Below are 22,241 nucleotides of genomic sequence, written 5' to 3'. Positions count from 1 at the left end.
ATGTTGTTTCTCTACTAGAACAGGTTTTCCTGCTTGAATGTTGATTATTCTCCTCATATTCTCCATTGTTGCGGCTCCTCTCTTCCCGGTCTGTCAGTAACGCTCTGGTTTCCCGAAAGCATCGTTAGTCAACTATGGTCGCAAGTTCCGTCGTTATCATCACAGTTCAACGAGTCGGTGTTTCCCGAAACCATCGTTCCAATGAACATTTGCAAACAGCATCGCAGAGTTGTGTGTGTGAACGACAGATCTCGACCTGTGGTTAGAAGAAGAGTTTCTAGTTTGCATGACATGTGGACTCAGTAAAGCCTTATCTTGAGCAAAATAATATACCATGTGCGTAATTTATAGCAAAACATCTAGCATTAATTTGATCACAAATGATTCATTAAAAGATATCGTGATATCATTAACCAGCGTGGTTGAACGACCAATTTGCGACAATACAGTTTCGGGAAACAGTCGTGACTAGCTAGCTGATTTCTTCAAGGATGAATCGTACTATGATAGTGAAGCAGCGAGTTACGTTATTGTACGGGAAACACACTCCTGTTTAGTTCCTGTCTCTATGAAGCCCCTCCTTCTGAAAAAAACTGTGCTCTGATTGGTCGGCTGCAGCAGTGTGTTCTGATTGGTTGTGTTTGGAAACTGTTACCATAACCACCAGTTTCAACACACTACTAACTAACGCAACCAGGCCCCGCCCCTTTATTCTGCGCATTAATTATTTACATTAGGGATGCACGATATATCGGCCACCATATCGGTATCAGCCGATATATGTACATTTTTTATGTTATCGTTCCGGTAAGAAATTTTGGTCGATATATATTAAAGCTGATAAATCATTTCCTTCAGCTGAGACACTTCAGATGCGCACTGTTCACTGTGATGGTTTTGATTTGCTTGAAATATGATTGAAATCACTTGAAAAAAGGGAAATAAGGTTAAGTGCAGCACAAGTCTGTCATATCGGCGACATAAAGTTATAATGAGAACATTATTATAATTGTGTGTTTAGGTCATGGCTTTTAATGGTGAGACTTTTGCTTTTTAATCAGGCTCTCAAAAATTATTACAAAATGTAGATTTAGATTTATCGGCCAATATATCGGTTATCGGCTTTCAAAAACAAAGAATTATCGGTTATCGGTATCGGCCAAAATGTTCATATCGGTGCATCCCTAACATGGAGAATAACTCCCGCTGGAGGGACTCTGAAACCTTTTTCATGCTCAAACAGCAACATTACACACTATAGACAGATAAAGGATAATAGACGAGGATCTCGAGCCAGCAGAATAACGCTCTTCTGAGAACGATTAGCATTGTTCACCAACGGCGTGATGTGATGTCAGTTGACAGAGCCGCCATTATCCGCTGGTTTCTGCTGAATTGTCCCGATCCAGCGAGTGAACGCGAGGTCAGGCTCTCTGACAGATAATATAATAACTTCCTCACGGCGGGTGAAGTGAAGGCCTGCCAGAAGCCTGATTAAAGAGCTAATTCTCATTCGCTGCTGCAGATTAGTGTGTAATTGTTTTGGGAGAGGGAAGCTTCGTCTCGCGTCCCTGTGTGAGAAGTGAATTCTCCCAGGTCACACACTTTCGCTGACACCCAGATAAGATGAATTGTGCATCTCAGCTGAAGGTGAACTCAGTTAACAGGCTGCAATGCTTCTTGCGTTAAGCCAGAAAGCATTTGCTGGCGTCTTTTGAAAAGCGCTCAGCCCTGCGGTAATGCAGCATATTGTGAGGATTACTGCGTTTTACAGCCTTGGCAAAATCCGTCATGCTAAATGACTGTGTTGGTAAACAGGAGCTCTAGAGGAGGAGGAGTGGGATGTTTTGTCTTCATTTCTGGGTGTTTTTACACTTTGCTCATTTCAGGGGGTCTGGCAACAATTTCGGCTTGTACTGTATGTCAAAACTCAAAATGAACTGAGCCGAGACTATATAGTGAGGTATTGACTACAGGGGGACTTTAAAGGGCTGGTTGAGTATGATGTGACTTTTCTAGCTTTAGTTAGTGTGTAATGTTGCGGTTTGAGCATAAACAACATCTGCAAAGTTACGACGCTCAAAGTTCAGAGCAAAGGGAGATATTTGCTTTTAAAGGACTACAACAAACGGCTGGTAGAGACTACACGACACGGGTTAGTGACATCACCAGCCCTAGAATTTGCATAACCCCCGCCCCCGGGACACGATTTATAGATTATCAAGACAGAATATGCTAATCAATGACTAGAAGATAACTACACATCAGCTTCATAAATTCATCAACTAACCATTCAGAAATGTCCTGTTGCTTCTACATGTTGTCACTTCTTCTCGAGTCTCTCCATCATTGTCTGACTCCGGTTTGAACATAAAAGGTTTTTGAAATTTTCAGTGCATGTGTGTGTAAGTGCAAACTCTTGAAGCTCCGCCCCCTGTGCCGGGAGCAGCGGCTCATTTGCATTTAAAGGAACAGAAATAAAATGGTGCGTTTTTGTTCACCCTCAAAAAGTGACAATTTTAACATGCTATATAAAAATATCTGTGGGGTATTTTGAGCTAAACCTTCACACACACACACACACACACTCTGGGGACATCAGAGACTTGTTTTACATCTTGTGAAAAGGGCATTATACCACCCCTTTAATTAAATAAACAAGTTAAATCAGCAGCCCTAATAAAACCCCTTTAATTTATATTTATTATTTTATTTATTTATTTTAGAGACAGACAGAAATCTGAGTTTTGAAGACGTAAAAAAACCATCAGAAACGTGAAGCAGGAACAGCGGATCATGAGGACTCGAGAACATCAATCCCATTTGCTGTTAGTCTCAAAAATAAATTATTTTTATGATCGCAAAGGGGCAACAGCACCAATTACAACACCGATTACACACTGCTCCTTTGATAGACACACTTCTGCACGCTCTCTCACAGCTCATTTTACCAAATTACAACGATTGAGTTTCTCAAGCAACCCGCTGTCACCAAATAATAGCCAATTTAATACAAGTGCTGCAATATTACAAGCACCAGCCTCAGATTAATATTCACACACACACACACACACACACACACACACACACTCTCTCACACACACACATACACACACACACACACACACAGCAGCAGTTGTGGACCGGGGCACATAGTAAACACTGACAAGTGTTGCAATATTACAAGCACCAGCCTCAGATTAATATTCACACACACACACACACACACACACACACACACACACTCTCACACACACACACACACACACACACACACACACACACACACACACACACACACACACAGCAGCAGTTGTGGACCGGGGCACATAGTAAACACTGACAAGTGTTGCAATATTACAAGCACCAGCCTTAGATTAATACACACACGCACGCACACACACACACACACTCTCACTCACACACTCTCTCTCTCACACACACACACAGCAGCAGTTGTGGACCGGGGCACATAGTAAACACTGACAAGTGTTGCAATATTGCAAGCACCAGCCTTAGATTAATACACACACGCACACACACACACACACACACACACACACACACACACACACACAGTCAGCGACAGCTTTGAACTTTGGCTGAGCTCACAGTCTGCCACGGCTCTGAGTTGATGTGTGTGTGTGTGTGTGTGTGTGTGTGTGTGTGTGTGTGTAACACACAGTGAGTGTGTATTCCCTGTCCTTTCCTTGAACCGCCACCAAAATTGGGGGAACAGTGTGCAAAAAAACGGCCTCAATTTCCCACAATCCCCCTGGGCAGAACTCAGGGTTTATCTCATGTTCCAGCCGAGACGCTGTCGGGTCGGTTCCCCTGTAAAACAGCACAACGGATTGATTTCATTTCACACTTTCATCATCAGACCTAATTAAGGCATCAAGACAGAAGAAAGGCCATTTAGACACGATCAGCTTCAGGCGGGATGAACAGATTCCACGATAAGACAAATCCAATATGAAATATTAAACTCTCAGGGCCCGATGTACTGGAGCGTTTAGGCGACACAAGTTAGCGTTAATAATATCTGACAGTGTCTAAAACTCTCAGAAACATCATCAAGCCTCAGTGTAGATGATACACTGACTCAATAACATCCTCAATCCTCTACAGTCTTTAAGACTCACTTCAAGCCAAAAGCGACTTCTTAAAGAGTCTCTCGATCGGCTTCTGGTTAGCGCTGCTGGCAAACTGTATGCATATTTAAAGCTTGGGGGTGTGCGTAATTATACAGTATGTATAGCTGTGGAAATGCGGTAAAGTGTGTTGCCTACGCCTCGGGCGCAATTAGAAAAGTCAAGCACCTTTTTGAAAAGCTCACCGCAGTTTCTGTGGCATTTCAGCGCTGCCATCTGTGATAAATAAGATGATAAATGTTCAGTTAGTGTGTGAGCGGGAGCAGATTTCTTCACACTGCTGGATACGTCTGATAGGAGAGATACAGATTCACTGAAATCTTCTTAAAGTCGACATAAAAGGGAATCTTTTCTTCCCTGTTGTGCCATTTATCTGGTTTTTCCCAGAATTGCTACTGGATAAAGCCATGCTTATCTCAGCTCGGTTGTCTTTTCTTTGGTCTCGTCAGAATTGAGAAATCAGAAAATGCTGGACAGTCTGGTTGAGGAACGACCACTCCCAGAGACGACAAAGGACCTTTCTCGAAATTAACATTTGACTCTCTCTTGAGAAGCTAGCATCCCCGAGTCGATCACCTCGCCCATGTCGTCTCTCTCACGCTGAGATTCACCCAAACATCTATATGGTTTAATGTGAATAATTATCATACAGTATTACACATGTTTGGTATCATTTGAAATGTCTCAGTGTGACTGGTGTCTCATTCCCAAAGAAGTAAACCAAAAGGTAATAAAGTTCTGAAGAGTTTAGAGATAACTCGCACACAGAGGAGGGCGTGTCTTCCAGGCTAATGGCATCCGGCTCCCAAAAGGTGTAAACGCTGAATGCAAATTCCCATCGTTAGCAAATGTTTCCATGTGAAAGAAGTTTCTGTCTATATAAAGAAATGCAACAAGAGGCTCGTGGCGATTCTGTAACTCAGATCAGCCCATAATGTTGAAGGACCTCAAAGACTTCAGCATCATGTATTTTTCAAAATGTCGGGTTTAACCTTCATCTTTTACTCTTCATCTCTGAGCATTTGATGTCATTGTATTGATTATCTTTGAACTGATTATGAAATTGGCGTGATACATTTACCTGACATAGTAAATTGTTACATTTGATTTTATTCCGACTCTGAAATTTTTTCCCAAGTAGATTAAACGGATTCGTATGTTCCCGCAAGTTTTGAGTCAGAATAGTGATGAATAAAATTTGGCTCTAGTTCAAGAGTACGTGGTTTGCAAAGACAAGAAGTGAATTTCCGTTTAGAGCAGCCAGTGCTGCTTGACCAGCCTAAATCTGGGTGTGTCTTACTTCTGTTTTAATTTAATGTTACTTTAGATAAGTGTGCGTGGTAAACCACGGCATGGCCAATCCAAAGCTATTTTAAGAGAAGTAATGTTGGCCAACTTATATCTGTAGTAGTGGCCATACCTCGGCCAAGTAAACGTTGCGTTAAATTCGAGTGTATGCAATCGCAGGGAATATATCAAAGTATCTTTGATAGTGTCAGCGTGAATGTGACCAATCTCAGGTATATAGCCAATTACCTCTGTTTAGTGACCGAAGCTGGCGAGCTTGTGATCGTGAGACCCGTGTTAAACAAGACGTGAGGACCTCTGAGCGACATATGAACGGGTAAAGTATAAAGAGTTAAATAGAACAATCAAATGTATTGCTAAACTATTATATAATTGACCAATAACCAATTGGCAATCTAACCTAAATTCAAGGTCGTGATAAAATGGAGTCAGATATAAAATGGAGTCAGATAAAAGCTTAAATGGAATTAAAATACTTTGCCACGCGTAAAGACAGTAACACGCAGAGACCTTCACCCGTTCTATTGGATGCGGCCATTGGGCCGATCTAGACGGGCTTACAGTCTCACTATTAAACATTGCATGTTTAGGTGTTTTGAGCTTGTTTTGGTTCATTTAACTGAAGCTTTTAAGCACTTAAAAAAAAGTGAATGTAGCCTATAATGAAACTGTCTGAAATCGGCACCTAAATGACAGGAAACTTTGGAAAAAGAAATGCTGGAATTTGACTGAAAATGTCAATAATTGGTACTCAAAGGGAAGTTGTGCTCGTCTTCTCTTCTCTATTGTGTCGTTTACCGAGTGAAACGCTTCAGGAACAAGAACAAATGTGGGCGGGGCTTGATTGTGTCTGTGGGGAACTGATTGGATGGTTGTGGTTTGCTATTGGCTGATCTCATGTGAGTGACAGGTTGCCCCGCCCTCATCATCAGAGAAGAGAAGAGATGCTGCTGTTATTCTGATTCAAGATTATTAACACAATAATGATGTGCACCAATCAATCATTTACAATAAACACTGCAATATTTAATAAAAAATATAGGAATTGTCAATTTTGATTTCATGGTGACTTTAAAAACCATCCTAAGAAAAGATAATAACATTTTTTTCTTAAGAATGTGTCATGAATCTGGCCACATGTGTGTGTGTGTGTGTGTGAGAGAGAGAGAGAGAGAGAGAAGATAAGCCCTTTGGCATTTCTGTCTCTGAAGTGGCACCTTTGAGCTCCAAGAAAGAACCATGAGGTTTTGTGTGTGTGTGTGTGTGTGTGTGTGTGTGTGTGTGTGTGTGTGTGTGTGTGTGTGTGTGTGTGTGTGTGTGTGATTCATGACAGAAGACTGTTATCACACCACAGCAGCAGCATGAGAATCAGACGGAGGTCAGCGTCAGACATCAGGAGTGTGTGAGACTGTCTCAGTGTTTGAGACTGACAAAATTGCATATATTTACTGTATTTAATAACGTGACAGAGCGCGAGCACAGAATACAGTCCTTGGCTGCGTTCACACACTATACAGCGCTTATGTTATGGTTATATTCACAGAGTGACGACAGCAAACTGACTGTGTTACATATTCACATCAGGTCATGTGATCCACAGTTTTGTCAGTCAAATATTGCTGGTCTTTTGACAAATTTGACAATTGCTTATGTTCCTCGTTTGTAATTTGAGGATGAATGTAAATAAAAGTCATCTTTTGTCAACACTCACTGTATTTGAGCTATCGTAGAATAAATGCCGTTCCATATAGAACTCTAGGGATTTTGAATTACATAACGCTCACTTTATGCCAAACATTTTCTATATAAGGACAAATGTCTTAAATGATTGCATGATACTTTCATGTGTATTTACTTTCATAGGTTATTTAAAAAAATATACATATACACGAAAAATTCTCGTGATAAAGAATGTTTATGAGCTGTTTAATTCATAAAATATAAAGTTAATCAATTAAAATGAGTTAAAACTAAAATGGATAAAATGATCAGATGATGAAACCCCTGAAAGGTTGTGAAGCGCCTGATGAAACTGGGGCTCTTCGCGTGTCGGTCAAAAATGACAGATTTTTTTATTTTTTCAATGAAATTATTGTACTATATTTTAGTTCGATAATGTTTTAATGTTTTTTTATTAAATATGTGGTATTTTTAGGGGATTTTATGGAACTAAATTATATTTACGCTGTATTTATAATCCATTTATTCACTTTTTGAGCATAAACCTGAAAATTAAATTTCCAACTTATACTGTGGTAAATCTTGAATGCTTTAGAGCAACAGACTGAAGTTTGATCTTTTCTCAAAGACGACACTTGGCAGATTTTTGCTGAAGTGAAAAAAGTTTTAAATAGTGAACTTTAAAAAAAAGTTACAGAATTTTACGCTTATTGTTACGAAAAATGCACTAAAATACTATTTCAAATTTTTATATGAAATATACATTTTCAAAAAAACACGTTTTACTCTAAAACTGTGAGAAAATTAAAGCCCTAAACCTAAACAAGTTGTGTTCAAAATTTGAGCCTGATATCACACACTGTAAATGATCTTTCAGTGAGAGTGTGTTCGGCTGCAGTACCAAACGCTTCCACTAGAGGAAACTCGTCTCACATTCATTTCCAATGCGCTCGTTTTCTTCCCGTGAGGAGCACAAGTGTGACGATTTATTTCAGGACCATTTAACCTGTTCGGATCATGTGTTCACACAGCAAGTGCCAAAACCTTTACCAAGTTTCGTACCATTACGTTGAAATGAAAAATAAAATAAAAAACTGTCCAGTTAAAACCCGAAGAGCACCCGAGGGTGAAGAACAGAAGCTTGTAGAAGCTCTTCTTCTGAGGTCGCAGGTATTGCGGTTTTTAAAGCCCTTCCATATGTAACACACAGACACGCTTTCCAGAAAACACTGTGTGTGCAGTTTCACCTTGTGGGTTTATCTTCATAGACAATCAGCCACACACACACACACACACACACACACACACACACACACACACACACATTCTTTAAAGTGTCGTCTCATCAATAGTATTTGCACTCATCAATCTTTCTCTGCTGTGCTGATGTATGTGTGTGTGTGTGTGTGTGTGTGTGTGAGCAGGTAGCAGATAACCAGGTGAGTAATTAGGAGACACACAAGTGCACAACCCTGCAGTGACCGACACTAACACACATCACTGATAAACACACGAGTGAATATAACACAGCGCACACGTTAATGAATAACCCCGGCGGTGCATAAACATCAGGATCTGAACGCACTGCAGTGAATCAAACGCACTGCAGCACACACACACACACACACACACACACACATGTTGTGCGTTTCGTCAGACCAAACACAGATTGATGAGAAAGAAATGTATATCAGCCGCAGCGTTGAGTAATAACTACAGCACTCGGCGTCTCCTGGAGTCACAGCAGCTTATCCTCATCAGCTCGCAGTTTACAAGCTCACACACACTCGCTACTACTAATTATTATTCATAAATTCATTATTCACGTAATAATGAAAACAAGTGAAATGCAAATCCGATGTAAAACTCTTCAACACACACTGACGCCTCCAGAATCACACAACCGTCCGAGACACAAAGCCTCCATTTATGGAAAGACCCTAATGAGCGTTCCTCTCGTGTCATGACCTCATGATGACCTTTGACCTCTGGAGTCAGGGGTCGGGCGTCGAGACGGGCCTTGAAGATTCCGTTTGAACATTTTTCTGGGAGTATTAAGAGTTTCCTCTGAGCGGATCTGGCTCAAAGCAAGTCTTTCTCCACACTGAGACGGAGTGAGACGTCGGAAAACTGGGACAAACACATGAGGGGAATAATAATAAAGTCTCTGAAAGCGTCTGTCTGACGGACACAACTCTGATTTCCTCTCAAAGGAGGAGATGATTCACATCGCAGGAGGAAATAACAGATCATTACAGATAAACACATCTAGATTAATCACACATTAATGCACGAAACACAAGAATGTTTCACATTAAATGCAGCTTATGCTTAATCAACAGCCTTTGAGGTCAGATACTGAATGTGTATCAGTGCATTTACAATGTCATTTCTGAACATCTAAAAAAAATATAAAAAAATAAATGACTTTGTACAGCGACGCATGTTTCATTCCTATTCTGCACCCGACGCACAGCGGACTTTTCCCTCCACAGACGCACGTCGGTAAATTAGGGAATGAACTTGCGCTCCCGGGGGCGATCCAGGGAAAAGAGGAGGCGTGTTCCGGCGCAAACGTTCCCTGGTGCTATTTTGCAGTTTCAGAAAACAATTCCTCCACTGACCAGGAGAAACCTCGTCTAAAGTCAGTGTTGCGCATGTTATTCATATGCTATTTTAAGGGCGCATGCTTGGCCATAATGTAGCGTGTGCACAACACACACACAATTTGCTTCTCTCATCTACACACAGACGCAGCAGTTCACATTTTTGCAAACCATACATAATTACAAGGAAAAATATTCCACACGAGGGAAATCATTGTGGTGAAAAAATAGGCATAAATCTAGCTTACTCATTTACCCAAATTATCATACGCCTGTTTAACCGAAGCTAATCTGTGTGTGTTTCTCCGTCCCCAATGTCACTTCTCTGTGTTTTACGGCCCTGACGAGAACGTCGGTCTCCTCGGCTGTGAACCGCTCCTGGCAAATCCGCCGTTATAATAGCAATCCGCCATGGAACAAGCGCGCCTGCTCTTAAAGGGAATGTGAGATGACGCTCTGATTGGTTTATTTCACGTTACGCCCAAACCACACCTATGAGTAATGAAGCCGCTTCAGACCAACACATTTTAGATTTGCGTCGGAAGCAAGAGTCATTTATCCCGCCGGTATAATAGCAACAGCGCCGAGATCCGCCCACAGATTTGAGATCCGCCCACAAAGTTACTTGCGTTTCGCGCTTGATACTTGCGTTTCAGATCGTTAAAATAGGGCCCTGTGTCTGTATGTGTTTGCGTGTGTGTGTGTGTGTGTGTGTTTAATTTTATCATTGACTTTTACTCATTTTCAAAATCCATTGCATTTCCAGCTTTTCCATCACCATGAAACTATACTTTCAAAATGTCAAGTTCCATTGAAAGTATAGCAGGTTTTGAGTTTTTATAATCTGACGGATGGGGAAATGAATCTCCTCTGTAATCAGATTCTGTGCCATAAAGCTTAAGCTCTATATTTAACCCAGAATATTCCTTTTAGAGGAAAGAGAAACCATAAGAATAATTTCCACTCTGCCCTGCGAAGAACACAATCAATACACTCCCATGAAGCTAATGCAGTCATAAATCCATGAAGACAGAGAGAGAGAGAGAGAGAGAGAGAGAGAGAGAGAGAGCGAGATAGATAGAGAGAGAGAGAGAGAGAGAGAGAGAGAGAGAGAGAGAGAGCGAGATAGATAGAGAGAGAGAGAGAGCGAGAGAGAGAGAGAGAGAGAGAGAGAGAGAGAGAGACCTGCAGTACCTGTAGAGATGTGGAAATCTCTTCCGCTCGCTCCTCTGCTCGAGTCCTCATGACTAATGCAGTCATAACAAAGCAGTGCTGTTCCACATACACACACACACACACACACACACACACACAGGACAAAAAAGGAAACACCTTTCAAGAACTCAAGCACAAACATCTATCCAGCAGATATTCTTTTCTTATTATATTTCATTTGTCAAAGAAACCCAATAACTCTGTTGAACAGCCATGCTTATATACACCTGAGTTAGTCATGAGTCCCAAACCTGCAGCACACACACACACACACACACACACACACACACACACACACACACACACACACACACACACACACACAAACGTACACACTCACACCCTTGCAAGCACACACACTTACACACAGGCATGCATGCACACACACACAAACACGCATGGATTCACACACGCACACAAACAGACACAGACACTCTCTTTCTCTCTCACACACACACACACGCATACACGCACAGACATACACACTCTCTTTCTCTCTCACACACACACACACATTTTTTGCAGTCATCCAGAGAGACAGGAACTGTAAATGATCAGTTCCTGAAGTGTTGAAGTTGTTCTCATTCATTCAGAGAGATAGATAGAGAGAGAGAGAGAGAGAGAGAGAGAGAGAGAGAGAGAGAGAGAGAGAGAGAGAGAGAGAGAGAGAGAGAGAGAGTGAGAGTGAGAGAGAGAGGACAGAGCCGTAAGCAGTAAATCTCCCAGCGTTCACATGAACAGGTGGAAACGGAAACTCATGTTAAAATGAGCCTTTTTACACATTCATTTGGAAAGCTTAATTTGGAAACAAAATGTGTGAGCGACTGAGCATCGCGCTGGAAAGGTCACGCGTGACGTAGGCGGAAGAACCGACCCAGTGTCTACAAGTTTGGAGTAGGAGACTGTTCAAAGTTATTGTTGAATGACACATATTTATATGTATTTGTGACAGTTTGTAGTTTAAAATGGTCCTTACGTGTGCATATCCTGGGTGTGTAATGATGTCACGCGCGACCTTGATGACGTAATGCGTGGCGCATCTCAGATATTGTACAAGACGAGCATTTGTGGTTAAAAAGTATATAATTTTTTTCTTTTTTTTTTAAATGGCGGCTGGATTGTCTAGATAAGACTCTTATTCCTCGGCTGGATCGTGTCGAGACTTTGAAGCTGCACTGAAATTCACATCTGGACCTTCAGCCTGTTGGACCCCATTGAAGACACTATATGGAGGAAAATCCTGGAATGTTTTCCTCAAAAACCTTCATTTCTTTTCCACTGAAGAAAGAAAGACATGAACATCTTGGATGACATCGGGGGAGAGAACATTATCAGGAATATTTTATCTGAAAGTGAACTAATCCTTTAACTATACTAGCCCTGACCTTTCCCAACAGCTTCTATGATTTATTGTTTTTCAATCAGAGCTGACAAAAATGAACAAACTAAATATAACCAATAAATAGCAACTCATTTTAACCCCACGTAATGAGTCCACGGCAACACTAGACGTTCAGCGTGCAGAACTTCCACAAACACTGCAACAATCATAATATCACGTCACACTCAGCGGAGACTTCTTTAAAAACATAATTCAACATAATTTCATTTGTTCCAGCCTCTGGCGTTTGCGTGTGAATATAAAGTGCGGTGTGATGCCGCTCGCAGCATTTTACTAAATATTTCACTACAAAATGCCACATGTCATGAGTCATGATGACGAAAGTCAAATGAATCATCTATACGAACTGATTCACTAAAATGAATCTGACTTTCAAACACCACAAAATTAAAAAAAATAACTTAAAAATAAAGGTTATTCATTGGCATTGATGGTTCCATTAAGAACCTTTAACATCCACTGAATCTTTCTATTGCGCACGATTTCTTAAAACGTTTTTCAAACGAAGGACAGGGACTTAATTTGTTACAATGTTCCATTTTCTTCTTGGTTCAGTTCGCTTTCATAAGGCAACATTTCAAAGCGTACCAAAAAGTGTTCATGCAAGTCACATGTGAGTAAAACTGTCCTCTCATTGGTCAGAGTTTCCTCGGCATCATCCATCAAGATGATTGACAAGTTCGCTTCACGACTGCAAGCATATCGAGGCTCTATCTGTAGCTGTCGCCACACACGCAAACACATTTCCAGTTATGAATTATGATACCGCTTGGTTCATTGGTTCGGATTGCTTTTTGAATCAATGAAATAAAATCAAACATTTCAACCGAACCGCAGTGGAGTTTGTTTTCAACCGGGCCGAGACCACCTCGTTCAGGTTCTTCAAAGGCATTGCTGTGAAAACCCCCTTCCAGAACCCTTATCTTTAAGAGTGTAGTGGGAAAGCTACAGTGTTTTGCCCACAGACAAATAGTCAAGTTAGTAGCATCACTTTTAGTTAGTAACTCCCCGACATCCAGCAGAACGAGGCACAAGACTAGTAGGCGGCTGCATATATGAAGAAAAACCATACAAATATTCTAACAAACGGTTTCTCAGCTGTTTTTGGTAGTATTAGGTGTCCTTAATAACATACTAAAAGTTTACCAAAGTTTGTCCACTAGAAAGGTGTAATTTTCAAGATGGCCCTTAAAATATCCCTTCTTTATTTGACCTAGCCAAGTAATCTTGGTGTCTAACCCCATGTTTTCTGGGTCTATGAATCCATTGGACTTGTCAGAATTGCACTGACATGATTACATACTTATGGAATACATGATTTTGTGAGATTACTGTAAGGTTTTATCTTTGTTTGGGGCGAACCAGAGATGTAAACGATTCAGCCTATGTCATGTAACTCCTACTCAGTTCTCTGATCTAGAAAAGATCAAGGAAAAGCTTAGCATCTACACACCATTCTGTCCAGACCCATCTCTGAGAAACATTGTAACTGGTGTTGTTGCCAAAGAGGAGGTGAATGTGCATGAGTTTGAGACTGTTGGCAATGAGATCATTGAAAAGATGATTGGAAAACCCGTTTTTGTAATATCCTTCAAACGGAAAGACCGGGCAAAAACCCTTGCAGATGACTCCACCATCTAAGTTGCCCAAGACCGAACCAATGATCCTGCTTTGCTGTTCCAACGGGTCCTGATCATGTCGAAAACTGAACAGTTTTCACTGGAAGATGTAATGAGCGATGAGCTCTGCTCCCTGTTCGAAGGCAAGGACATCTTCCGTAAAGCCAACAAGCCCCAACAAGCGCAGGCAGTCACTGAGTTCTCAAGCAAGAAATCTAACAAAACTGTCCTGGATTCAATCCCACCAACTGAGCGTGATGTCCGGTGGCTCCCTGGTTCACCGCTTGGCATGGAAAAAGGGTGACAGTCATATGCAGACTTTACCATACGCCATTATGGTAAACGGGAATGTATGGGAAACTGTACTTATTTTTCGCATAAATATGCTTGTAACCAATTGCTGCTTTAATATATAAGTGTACTTGTAATCACTTACCTATCATGCAAATATGCTAATTAGAATATTACATGGCCAAAACCTGTATCAGACACCAGTATTCAGGGGCCGGTTTCACAAAGATAGACTATGACTATGGTTTTAGATATAGTAGATAGTCAGACTTCAGATAGACATCTAAATCAGACCGTTGCACAAAGCACTTAAGATCTTAAGTAGGACTACACTGCAATGCATTCTGGGTAAAATAAGACACTTTTCAAAACAAAAACATGGCGGATCGAGTAAGCGCACTCAGCCGCTCAGTGCAGTTTACCCCAGCTGAGAATATGTGTGTGTTGGAGGAGTGTAACTGTTACAAGGGACATTTTACTTGGGAAATTTAGCGGAGAATGTAGTAACAAGAAGAAATGTTTAAATTATGAGCCATTTCCCCTTTTCTTTTGGCTGTTTGTAATGTAACTGATTGTTACTGCTGGTTGTCAAGGTAAAAGAGTCTTAGACCTGAGTTAGCCTGGGGGTAAGAGGGGTCTAATGTTTTTAATTAAGTCGGTCTTTATTTTCGTAAAACAGTCTAACTTGCATTAGATCTAGTCTATGAGCAAGACTTGTTTAACACTATAGGCCGGTCTAAAATAGCTTTGTGAAACCGGCCCCTAGGAGGAATACAAAGGAGTAAAGGTCATTTTAAGGACCTGACGGCCGCCATTTTGAAAATGGGGCCTTTCTTGGAGTCAAACTTTGGTAAACTTTTAGTATGTTTTTAAGTACATCTGATACCACTGTAAACCACTGAGAAACCTTTTGTTAGAATTTTTTTGGGGTCAAGCCATACTTGCAGCTGACTATAGATATATTTGAGAAAGTGATTGTTCAGTGTTTTGAATCACTTAAAAGAAGGAACCACTTTTTGGAAAAACGAAATCCCACACACAGTCACACACACACATACAGAACGAATGAAACGTGCCGAACCTGCGAAGGCTTTGGATATGCGCTCTTTCTTCCACTCCCAGGGCTGGTCGTACTCCTCGGGCGGCCTGTCGTCGTCCTGCGGTAACCGGCTCTCCCGGGAACACCGGTGAGCCTCGGGATCTCCTCCGTTCTCCTCGTACGGGGTGTCGTAGAGAGGCAGGACCGGACCGTCTTTAGGAGCTCGACCACCGCGGATTTCTGAAGAGAGAAGTCGAGTGTGTTAAAGTCATCATCAAATCAAATGATTATCCTTGTTTTTTTATGGAATATTGCAGTGTTTATTGTAAATGATTTCTCGGTGCACATGATTATTGTGTTAATAATCTTAGAATAACAGCAGCATCTCTTCTCTTCTCTGATGACGACGGCGGGGCAAACTGTCACTCACATGAGATCAGCCAATAGCAAACCACAACCATCCAATCAGTTCCCCACAGACACAATCAAGCCCTGCCCACATTTGTTCTTGTTCCTGAAGCGTTTCACTCGGATAAATGACACAATAGAGAAGAAAAGATGAGAGTAACTTCGCTTTGAGTACCAATTATTGACATTTTCAGTCAAATTCCAGCATTTCTTTTTCCAAAGTTTCCTGTCATTCAGCTGCAAGGTGTTTTTATTTTTTATTTTTTTATGTTAAGTGCTTAAAAGCTTCAGTTAAATGAACCAAAACAAGCTCAAAACACCTAAACATGCAATGTTTAACAGTGAGACCAAAGAAAAGACAATAGAGATCAGCTGACTCTATCCAGCAACACTGGGAAAAACCGATCAGGAATAATACATGCTGGAAAAATGACATTCTCATGAGTGTGTGTTTCAGACGAATGTGATTCGTTTTAGGGCTGCAGCTTACGATGATTTGGATAAATTGAGTAATACAGTATATTGATAATGTCTGGATTAAAAAAGTTGAATCTTATTTTCAGTATTTTATTTAAAAATAAAATCATTATATTTTGCCTGCAAAAAGGGTTAAAATAAAAACATCACATTCAAAAACTTGACAATATAATAAAGAAAACCAAAAGCACAGACTATCTGATTCTGCATAACACAGATCTGCATAATAGTAATTACATTTATACCTCATTACAACAGTCCCTTTACATTCACTGCTCGCATAAAAACACCACTACTCGTTTAACATACATTTAACGTTCAACAAAATGGGTATTTAACACAGCAAAGTCAGAATCATCACACTCCTAATCATCTTCTAATTCATACACAGTGCAAGGATGTGATTAATCAATAATCAAATTCATTGTCAATTATTTTCACTATTGACTTTATTGATTAGTTGTGCATTTAGATGTGATTAATTGAACAAAATTGTTGGCGATCATTTAACATTCCCGATTGTAACAATTAGTTGCACAGGACAATAGAGACGCCAGAATAAACATGTTCATGATTCTGAAGCTGAAAACAAACTTGCTTGATCTCTGTCACTGACTAGATATATTTAAAATAATGTAGACCGCTTTTACTGTAACATCAGACATTTGGCATTATCAGGACACACAGATATTATTATACATTATATTCAACATTATATATAGTAGTTTAATGTAATACTGACACTAAAACTCTGAAAACTTGAATTTTTTATTGTGGGTGAACTATACACAACACATGTTGTTGCATTTTTGTATTGCGATACATTGTTACATCCCTAATGAACACTGGTCAACCTCCAGACTCAAATTCTGCTCTTTCAGCGTAGAATGTTGAACGTCCTTGACCTCCAGGGGTCACTGAAACTGGACTACAAAACACAGAAATCACTCCAGCATTCACCTTTGATCAACAGTTTCTCAACGCCTCTCTCTTCTTCTCTGGTGCCATGAAGCTGTTAGCAGCCGCTCCTAATGGCATGGTATAATGCAGAGACGCTCAAGGAATGAAATATTACACCACAACTCTGCATAATCGCCTCTCTGCTCAAGAGGAAAAATTAGAGAAGTGTAGAGACTACAGAGAGAGAGAGAGAGAGAGACAGAGAGAGAGAGAGAGAGAGAGAGAGAGATTCTCCTTACATTATCCTCTTAAGTAGTGACAACTCAATTTAGGCGACCAAACATTTCCGGCCGAAACAACTCCTCTGACTTTCCGCTGAAATAGCTTTGGAGGGCGAAATCATTGATTGAAACAATGACGTTTAATTAGTGCTTCTCCGATTGCACGTTTTGTCTGTGTCAGTGTCTATTTCTCGCAGACAACATTGATAAACTACAACAGGTAAACATGTCAGCGGTGTGAACACTAGTGCTGGTGGACCATCTCGATTTCTGGTTTTCAATCGATACTAATATAGATTCTTAAATCTCAAGATCAGTCTTTTAGTCTATGCTGATTTCTGCTTCACTAAACATTATTTGAAGCTCCTGCCATCCATTAACTGCAATAAGCTTTGTTACTTTTGATATGAAACAAAGTCTCAGTGTTCAAATTCTATCAGTCTTATCATGAAATTCACACAATAAATGTGGTTTTGTGTCTTTAAAGGTTGTATCAGCGATTTCAGGCCCAAAAAAGGCCCAAACATAAATGGTCACATTCATCTAATCTTTCCTAACGATCCGCTAGCTGCCCGCCCCATAAGCAGGCCGTCAAAAAAAGTGTCTCTGTAGGCTCTGAGATCTGCACACAAAAACAGTTGGTTTCACCACCACTCAAAACCAAAACAAATAGTGTTCCAACCAATCACCGACAACCAGTGCAACGCGTGCAGTCAGGAACCAACAACCAACCAGCAACGCGTGCAGCCGTGCACGAGCGCAAAACCTCACAACACCCTCCCCCCCCTGTCGGTGATTGGATGAAATATGACAAATTGTGTGACATAGTTTCTAGAGAGGAGCATTTTGATAAATATATGCACTCTGTTACATGTTCTTAACCTGTCTTCACTATTTAAAGTGTTTAAATAAATCCTTCATGAAAACTTGTTATTACAGCCACCATAGAAATGTTTAAATAACAAAAAATTGGAGAAGAAACGATTCTGTTATCAAGAAGTTGATATAAACCTGCCTCATGTGCAATTTACATGTTAGTACAACTCAGTTTATGAGTGAGTATTAAACACATTATTAGAAAGAAAATCATTCAGTGCATCCCTGGCTCTAAATGCAAGGAAAACTGCCGCATGTGCAGCTATGAGACATTTTACCATCAAAAGCGTTTGAAAGCAGCATCCACATCACCGGCAGCATGACATTACCAGAGTAAAGGTCAGAGAGGCTTAAGTGACCCGCAGCCGGCATGAACCGCAGGAGTGTGTGTTAAGACCTCAAACGTACAAGCTTACATGTCCTCACGCAGACACAGCTGTGACTCTCGTACACACGTCTTCCCTACACTCGTCCAGACACGTTACAAACGAGTGAATCTGCCGGAGCTCGTAACGATAATCACCGGATCCGGCGGAACCGAATCCAGTCCAGGAGCTTGTGCTCTTTCAGCCTTCACGACTGCAACAGTTCAGGGATCAGAGGTCAAACGGCACACACACATGTTGGCCACCCACCGCAGCGCCAGTGTGTGAGTGTGTGTGTGTGTGAGAGAGAGGAGGCTGGGTGGTCCGACGATCTCTGATGATCTACAGTCTCTCTGCGTGACAGACTGAGGGAATCAAAGCTCTGACCTTCACACCTCAAACACTGCTGCTAAACACAAGAGTTATATAATCATCCTCTGATCATCAAAAAACTGGTTCTTTAAAGACCTCCAAAAATCAAATGTTATTTTATGTTACATTAGAGGTTTGTCAGGCTACTGGTGAAGATTTTGATTCATCCAAGCGAACAGAATCATTTGAAGCTGTTCTCCAAAAATATTTGTTTACCAATTCATTTCTGCTTCTCTTTCTCCCTCATTTGTTGGATGGATGGATGATGGATGGATGATGGATGGATGGATGATGGATGGATGGATGATGGATGGATGGATGATGGATGGATGGATGATGGATGATGGATGGACGGATGGATGGATGATGGATGGATGGATGGATGATGGATGATGGATGGACGGATGGATGGATGATGGATGGATGGATGATGGATGGATGGACGGATGGATGGATGATGGATGGATGGATGATGGATGGATGATGGATGGACGGATGGATGGATGATGGATGGACGGATGGACGGATGGATGATGGATGGACGGATGGATGGATGATGGATGGATGGATGGATGATGGATGATGGACGGACGGATGGACAGACGGATGGATGAATGGATGGATGAATGGATGGATGGATTCCTCTCCTCTCCTTCATCCCCCAGATCCTGATTCCTCACCTCTCCTTCATCTCCCAGATCCTGATTCCTCTCCTTCATCCCCCAGATCATGATTCCTCTCCTCTCCTTCATCCCTCAGATCCTGATTCCTCACCTCTCCTTCATCCCCCGGATCCTGATTCCTCTCCTCTCCTTCATCCCTCGGATCCTGATTCATCTCCTCTCCTTCATCCCTCGGATCCTGATTCCTCACCTCTCCTTCATCCCCCAGATCCTGATTTCTCACCTCTCCTTCATCCCCCGGATCCTGATTCTTCTCCTCTCCTTCATCCCCCGGATCCTGATTCCTCTCCTTTCCTTCATCCTCCGGATCCTGATTCCTCTCCTCTCCTTCATCCCTCGGATCCTGATTTCTCACCTCTCCTTCATCCCCCGGATCCTGATTCCTCTCCTCTCCTTCATCCCCCGGATCCTGATTCCTCTCCTCTCCTTCATCCCCCGGTTCCTGATTCCTCTCCTTTCCTTCATCCTCCGGATCCTGATTCCTCTCCTCTCCTTCATCCCTCGGATCCTGATTCCTCTCCTCTCCTTCATCCCCCGGATCCTGATTCCTCTCCTCTCCTTCATCCCCCGGATCCTGATTCCTCTCCTCTCCTTCATCCCCCGGATCCTGATTCCTCTCCTTTCCTTCATCCTCCGGATCCTGATTCCTCTCCTCTCCTTCATCCCTCACCTCTCCTTCATCTCCCAGATCCTGATTCCTCACCTCTCCTTCATCCCCCAGATCCTGATTCCTCACCTCTCCTTCATCCCCCAGATCCTGATTCCTCTCCTCTCCTTCATCCCCCAGATCCTGATTCCTCACCTCTCCTTCATCCCTCACCTCTCCTTCATCTCCCAGATCCTGATTCCTCACCTCTCCTTCATCCCCCAGATCCTGATTCCTCACCTCTCCTTCATCTCTCACCTCTCCTTCATCTCCCAGATCCTGATTCCTCACCTCTCCTTCATCCCTCACCTCTCCTTCATCTCCCAGATCCTGATTCCTCTCCTCTCCTTCATCCCCCAGATCCTGATTCCTCACCTCTCCTTCATCCCTCACCTCTCCTTCATCCCCCAGATCCTGATTCCTCACCTCTCCTTCATCCCTCACCTCTCCTTCATCTCCCAGATCCTGATTCCTCTCCTCTCCTTCATCCCCCAGATCCTGATTCCTCACCTCTCCTTCATCCCTCACCTCTCCTTCATCCCCCAGATCCTGATTTCTCACCTCTCCTTCATCCCCCAGATCCTGATTCCTCTCCTCTCCTTCATCCCCCAGATCCTGATTCCTCACCTCTCCTTCATCCCCCAGATCCTGATTCCTCACCTCTCCTTCATCCCCCAGATCCTGATTCCTCACCTCTCCTTCATCCCCCAGTACCTGATTCCTCACCTCTCCTTCTTCCCCCCTTAATTTTAGGATATTGCATTAAAAAAACGCTGAATGGATTTATACTGGGTGCATAAATCCTAAACATTGAGGTGGATATTTAATTTTATTCAATGAGAAGATGCACATGAACTACAATGGACACACATGTACCATACAAATCTCTTGATGCACAACAAATCAAGGTCAGGTGACTTTGCCACAGCAGAGACTGTGATTGGATAACTGTAGTAACCAGCGGACCAATCACATCGCAGCATCTCAAATGTTGGTTTGGTGGTTCCGAAACGGGAATAATACAATGAAATATTTATAATTATAAACTGGAATATTTCTATACTGCATCATATTAGTACCGGATTCATTTGCAACAGTTGGAGAAAAGAAGTATATTTGTGCGCCGTATGAGACAACAACCATAATCATGTTTCATTCTATATAGGTAAACCTGATAACTGAAGTGACATTCTTTTCCTTAAATGTATTAAAATACAGGTCGAGTTCACAACATTCAATAATTATTCAAGCAGCGTGACTGTAATCTGACAGCAATCTGTTAGCCTCAAAACAAATGCCACAAATATGGTTAAAAAACTAAATTTTCTTCAGGAAATGTACCTTCATTAGAGCAGCGCATTTCTACCCCGGACTCGAGAGGAAATGTAAAGACTGTAAAGAAAGTGAGACCTTCCTCCATCAGCCTCATCAAGCTCTGATCTGAATCGATCCAACATTTGAAACACAAAGCCTGTCTGTCCATATTTATCCCAGAGTCTGTGTGTGTGTGCTTTATCTCTGTCTTACAGCCGCGGAAAACAGTCCCTACACACACTCCAGCTCAGTGTTGCCAGTGTTACACACACACACACACACACACACACACACACACACACACACACACACATACATCCATCCTCAGTTCACTCTTTTGGCCCGAGCCAAGTTGGTGTGGCACCGTGTTGGAACGAGACGGTATTTTGGGTCTGGTCTCTTTGTGGTGTGTGTGTTTGTGTGTTTGTGTGTGTGTGATTGTGTGTTCTTACACATACCAGCACATGCACACATTTGCATGTGCATAAATGCATTCATGTCAGCAAGAGTGTGTGTTTAAGAGGCTTAGTTTAGCAACATGCTGTGTGAAAGTTGTTTAACGAGAAATGTGTGAGGCATTTACAACAGTAACAGCTGCAGCATAA

At 41.8% G+C, this 22,241-nt stretch overlaps 1 protein-coding gene across 3 annotated transcripts in view; it reads right to left on the bottom strand.

The window, feature by feature from the left end:
- Positions 1 to 22,241, bottom strand: part of shf (Src homology 2 domain containing F) — a 133,844-nt gene that overhangs the window by 28,304 nt on the left and 83,299 nt on the right. For 2 of the 3 annotated variants that reach the window (XM_084409136.1, XM_084409134.1), the window contains exon 3: positions 15,357 to 15,554. In XM_084409136.1, the coding sequence (XP_084265262.1) occupies positions 15,357 to 15,554 (198 nt within the window). Of the gene's footprint in view, positions 1 to 10,942; positions 11,021 to 15,356; positions 15,555 to 22,241 lie in introns of all 3 variants that reach the window. The other variant, XM_084409135.1, reaches the window with a different exon arrangement.

Source organism: Rutilus rutilus (genome assembly GCF_951802725.1).
Source record: "Rutilus rutilus genome assembly, chromosome: 5".
In the NCBI taxonomy this organism is placed as follows: domain Eukaryota; kingdom Metazoa; phylum Chordata; class Actinopteri; order Cypriniformes; family Leuciscidae; genus Rutilus; species Rutilus rutilus.
This window is presented reverse-complemented; position numbering and strand designations above follow the sequence as displayed.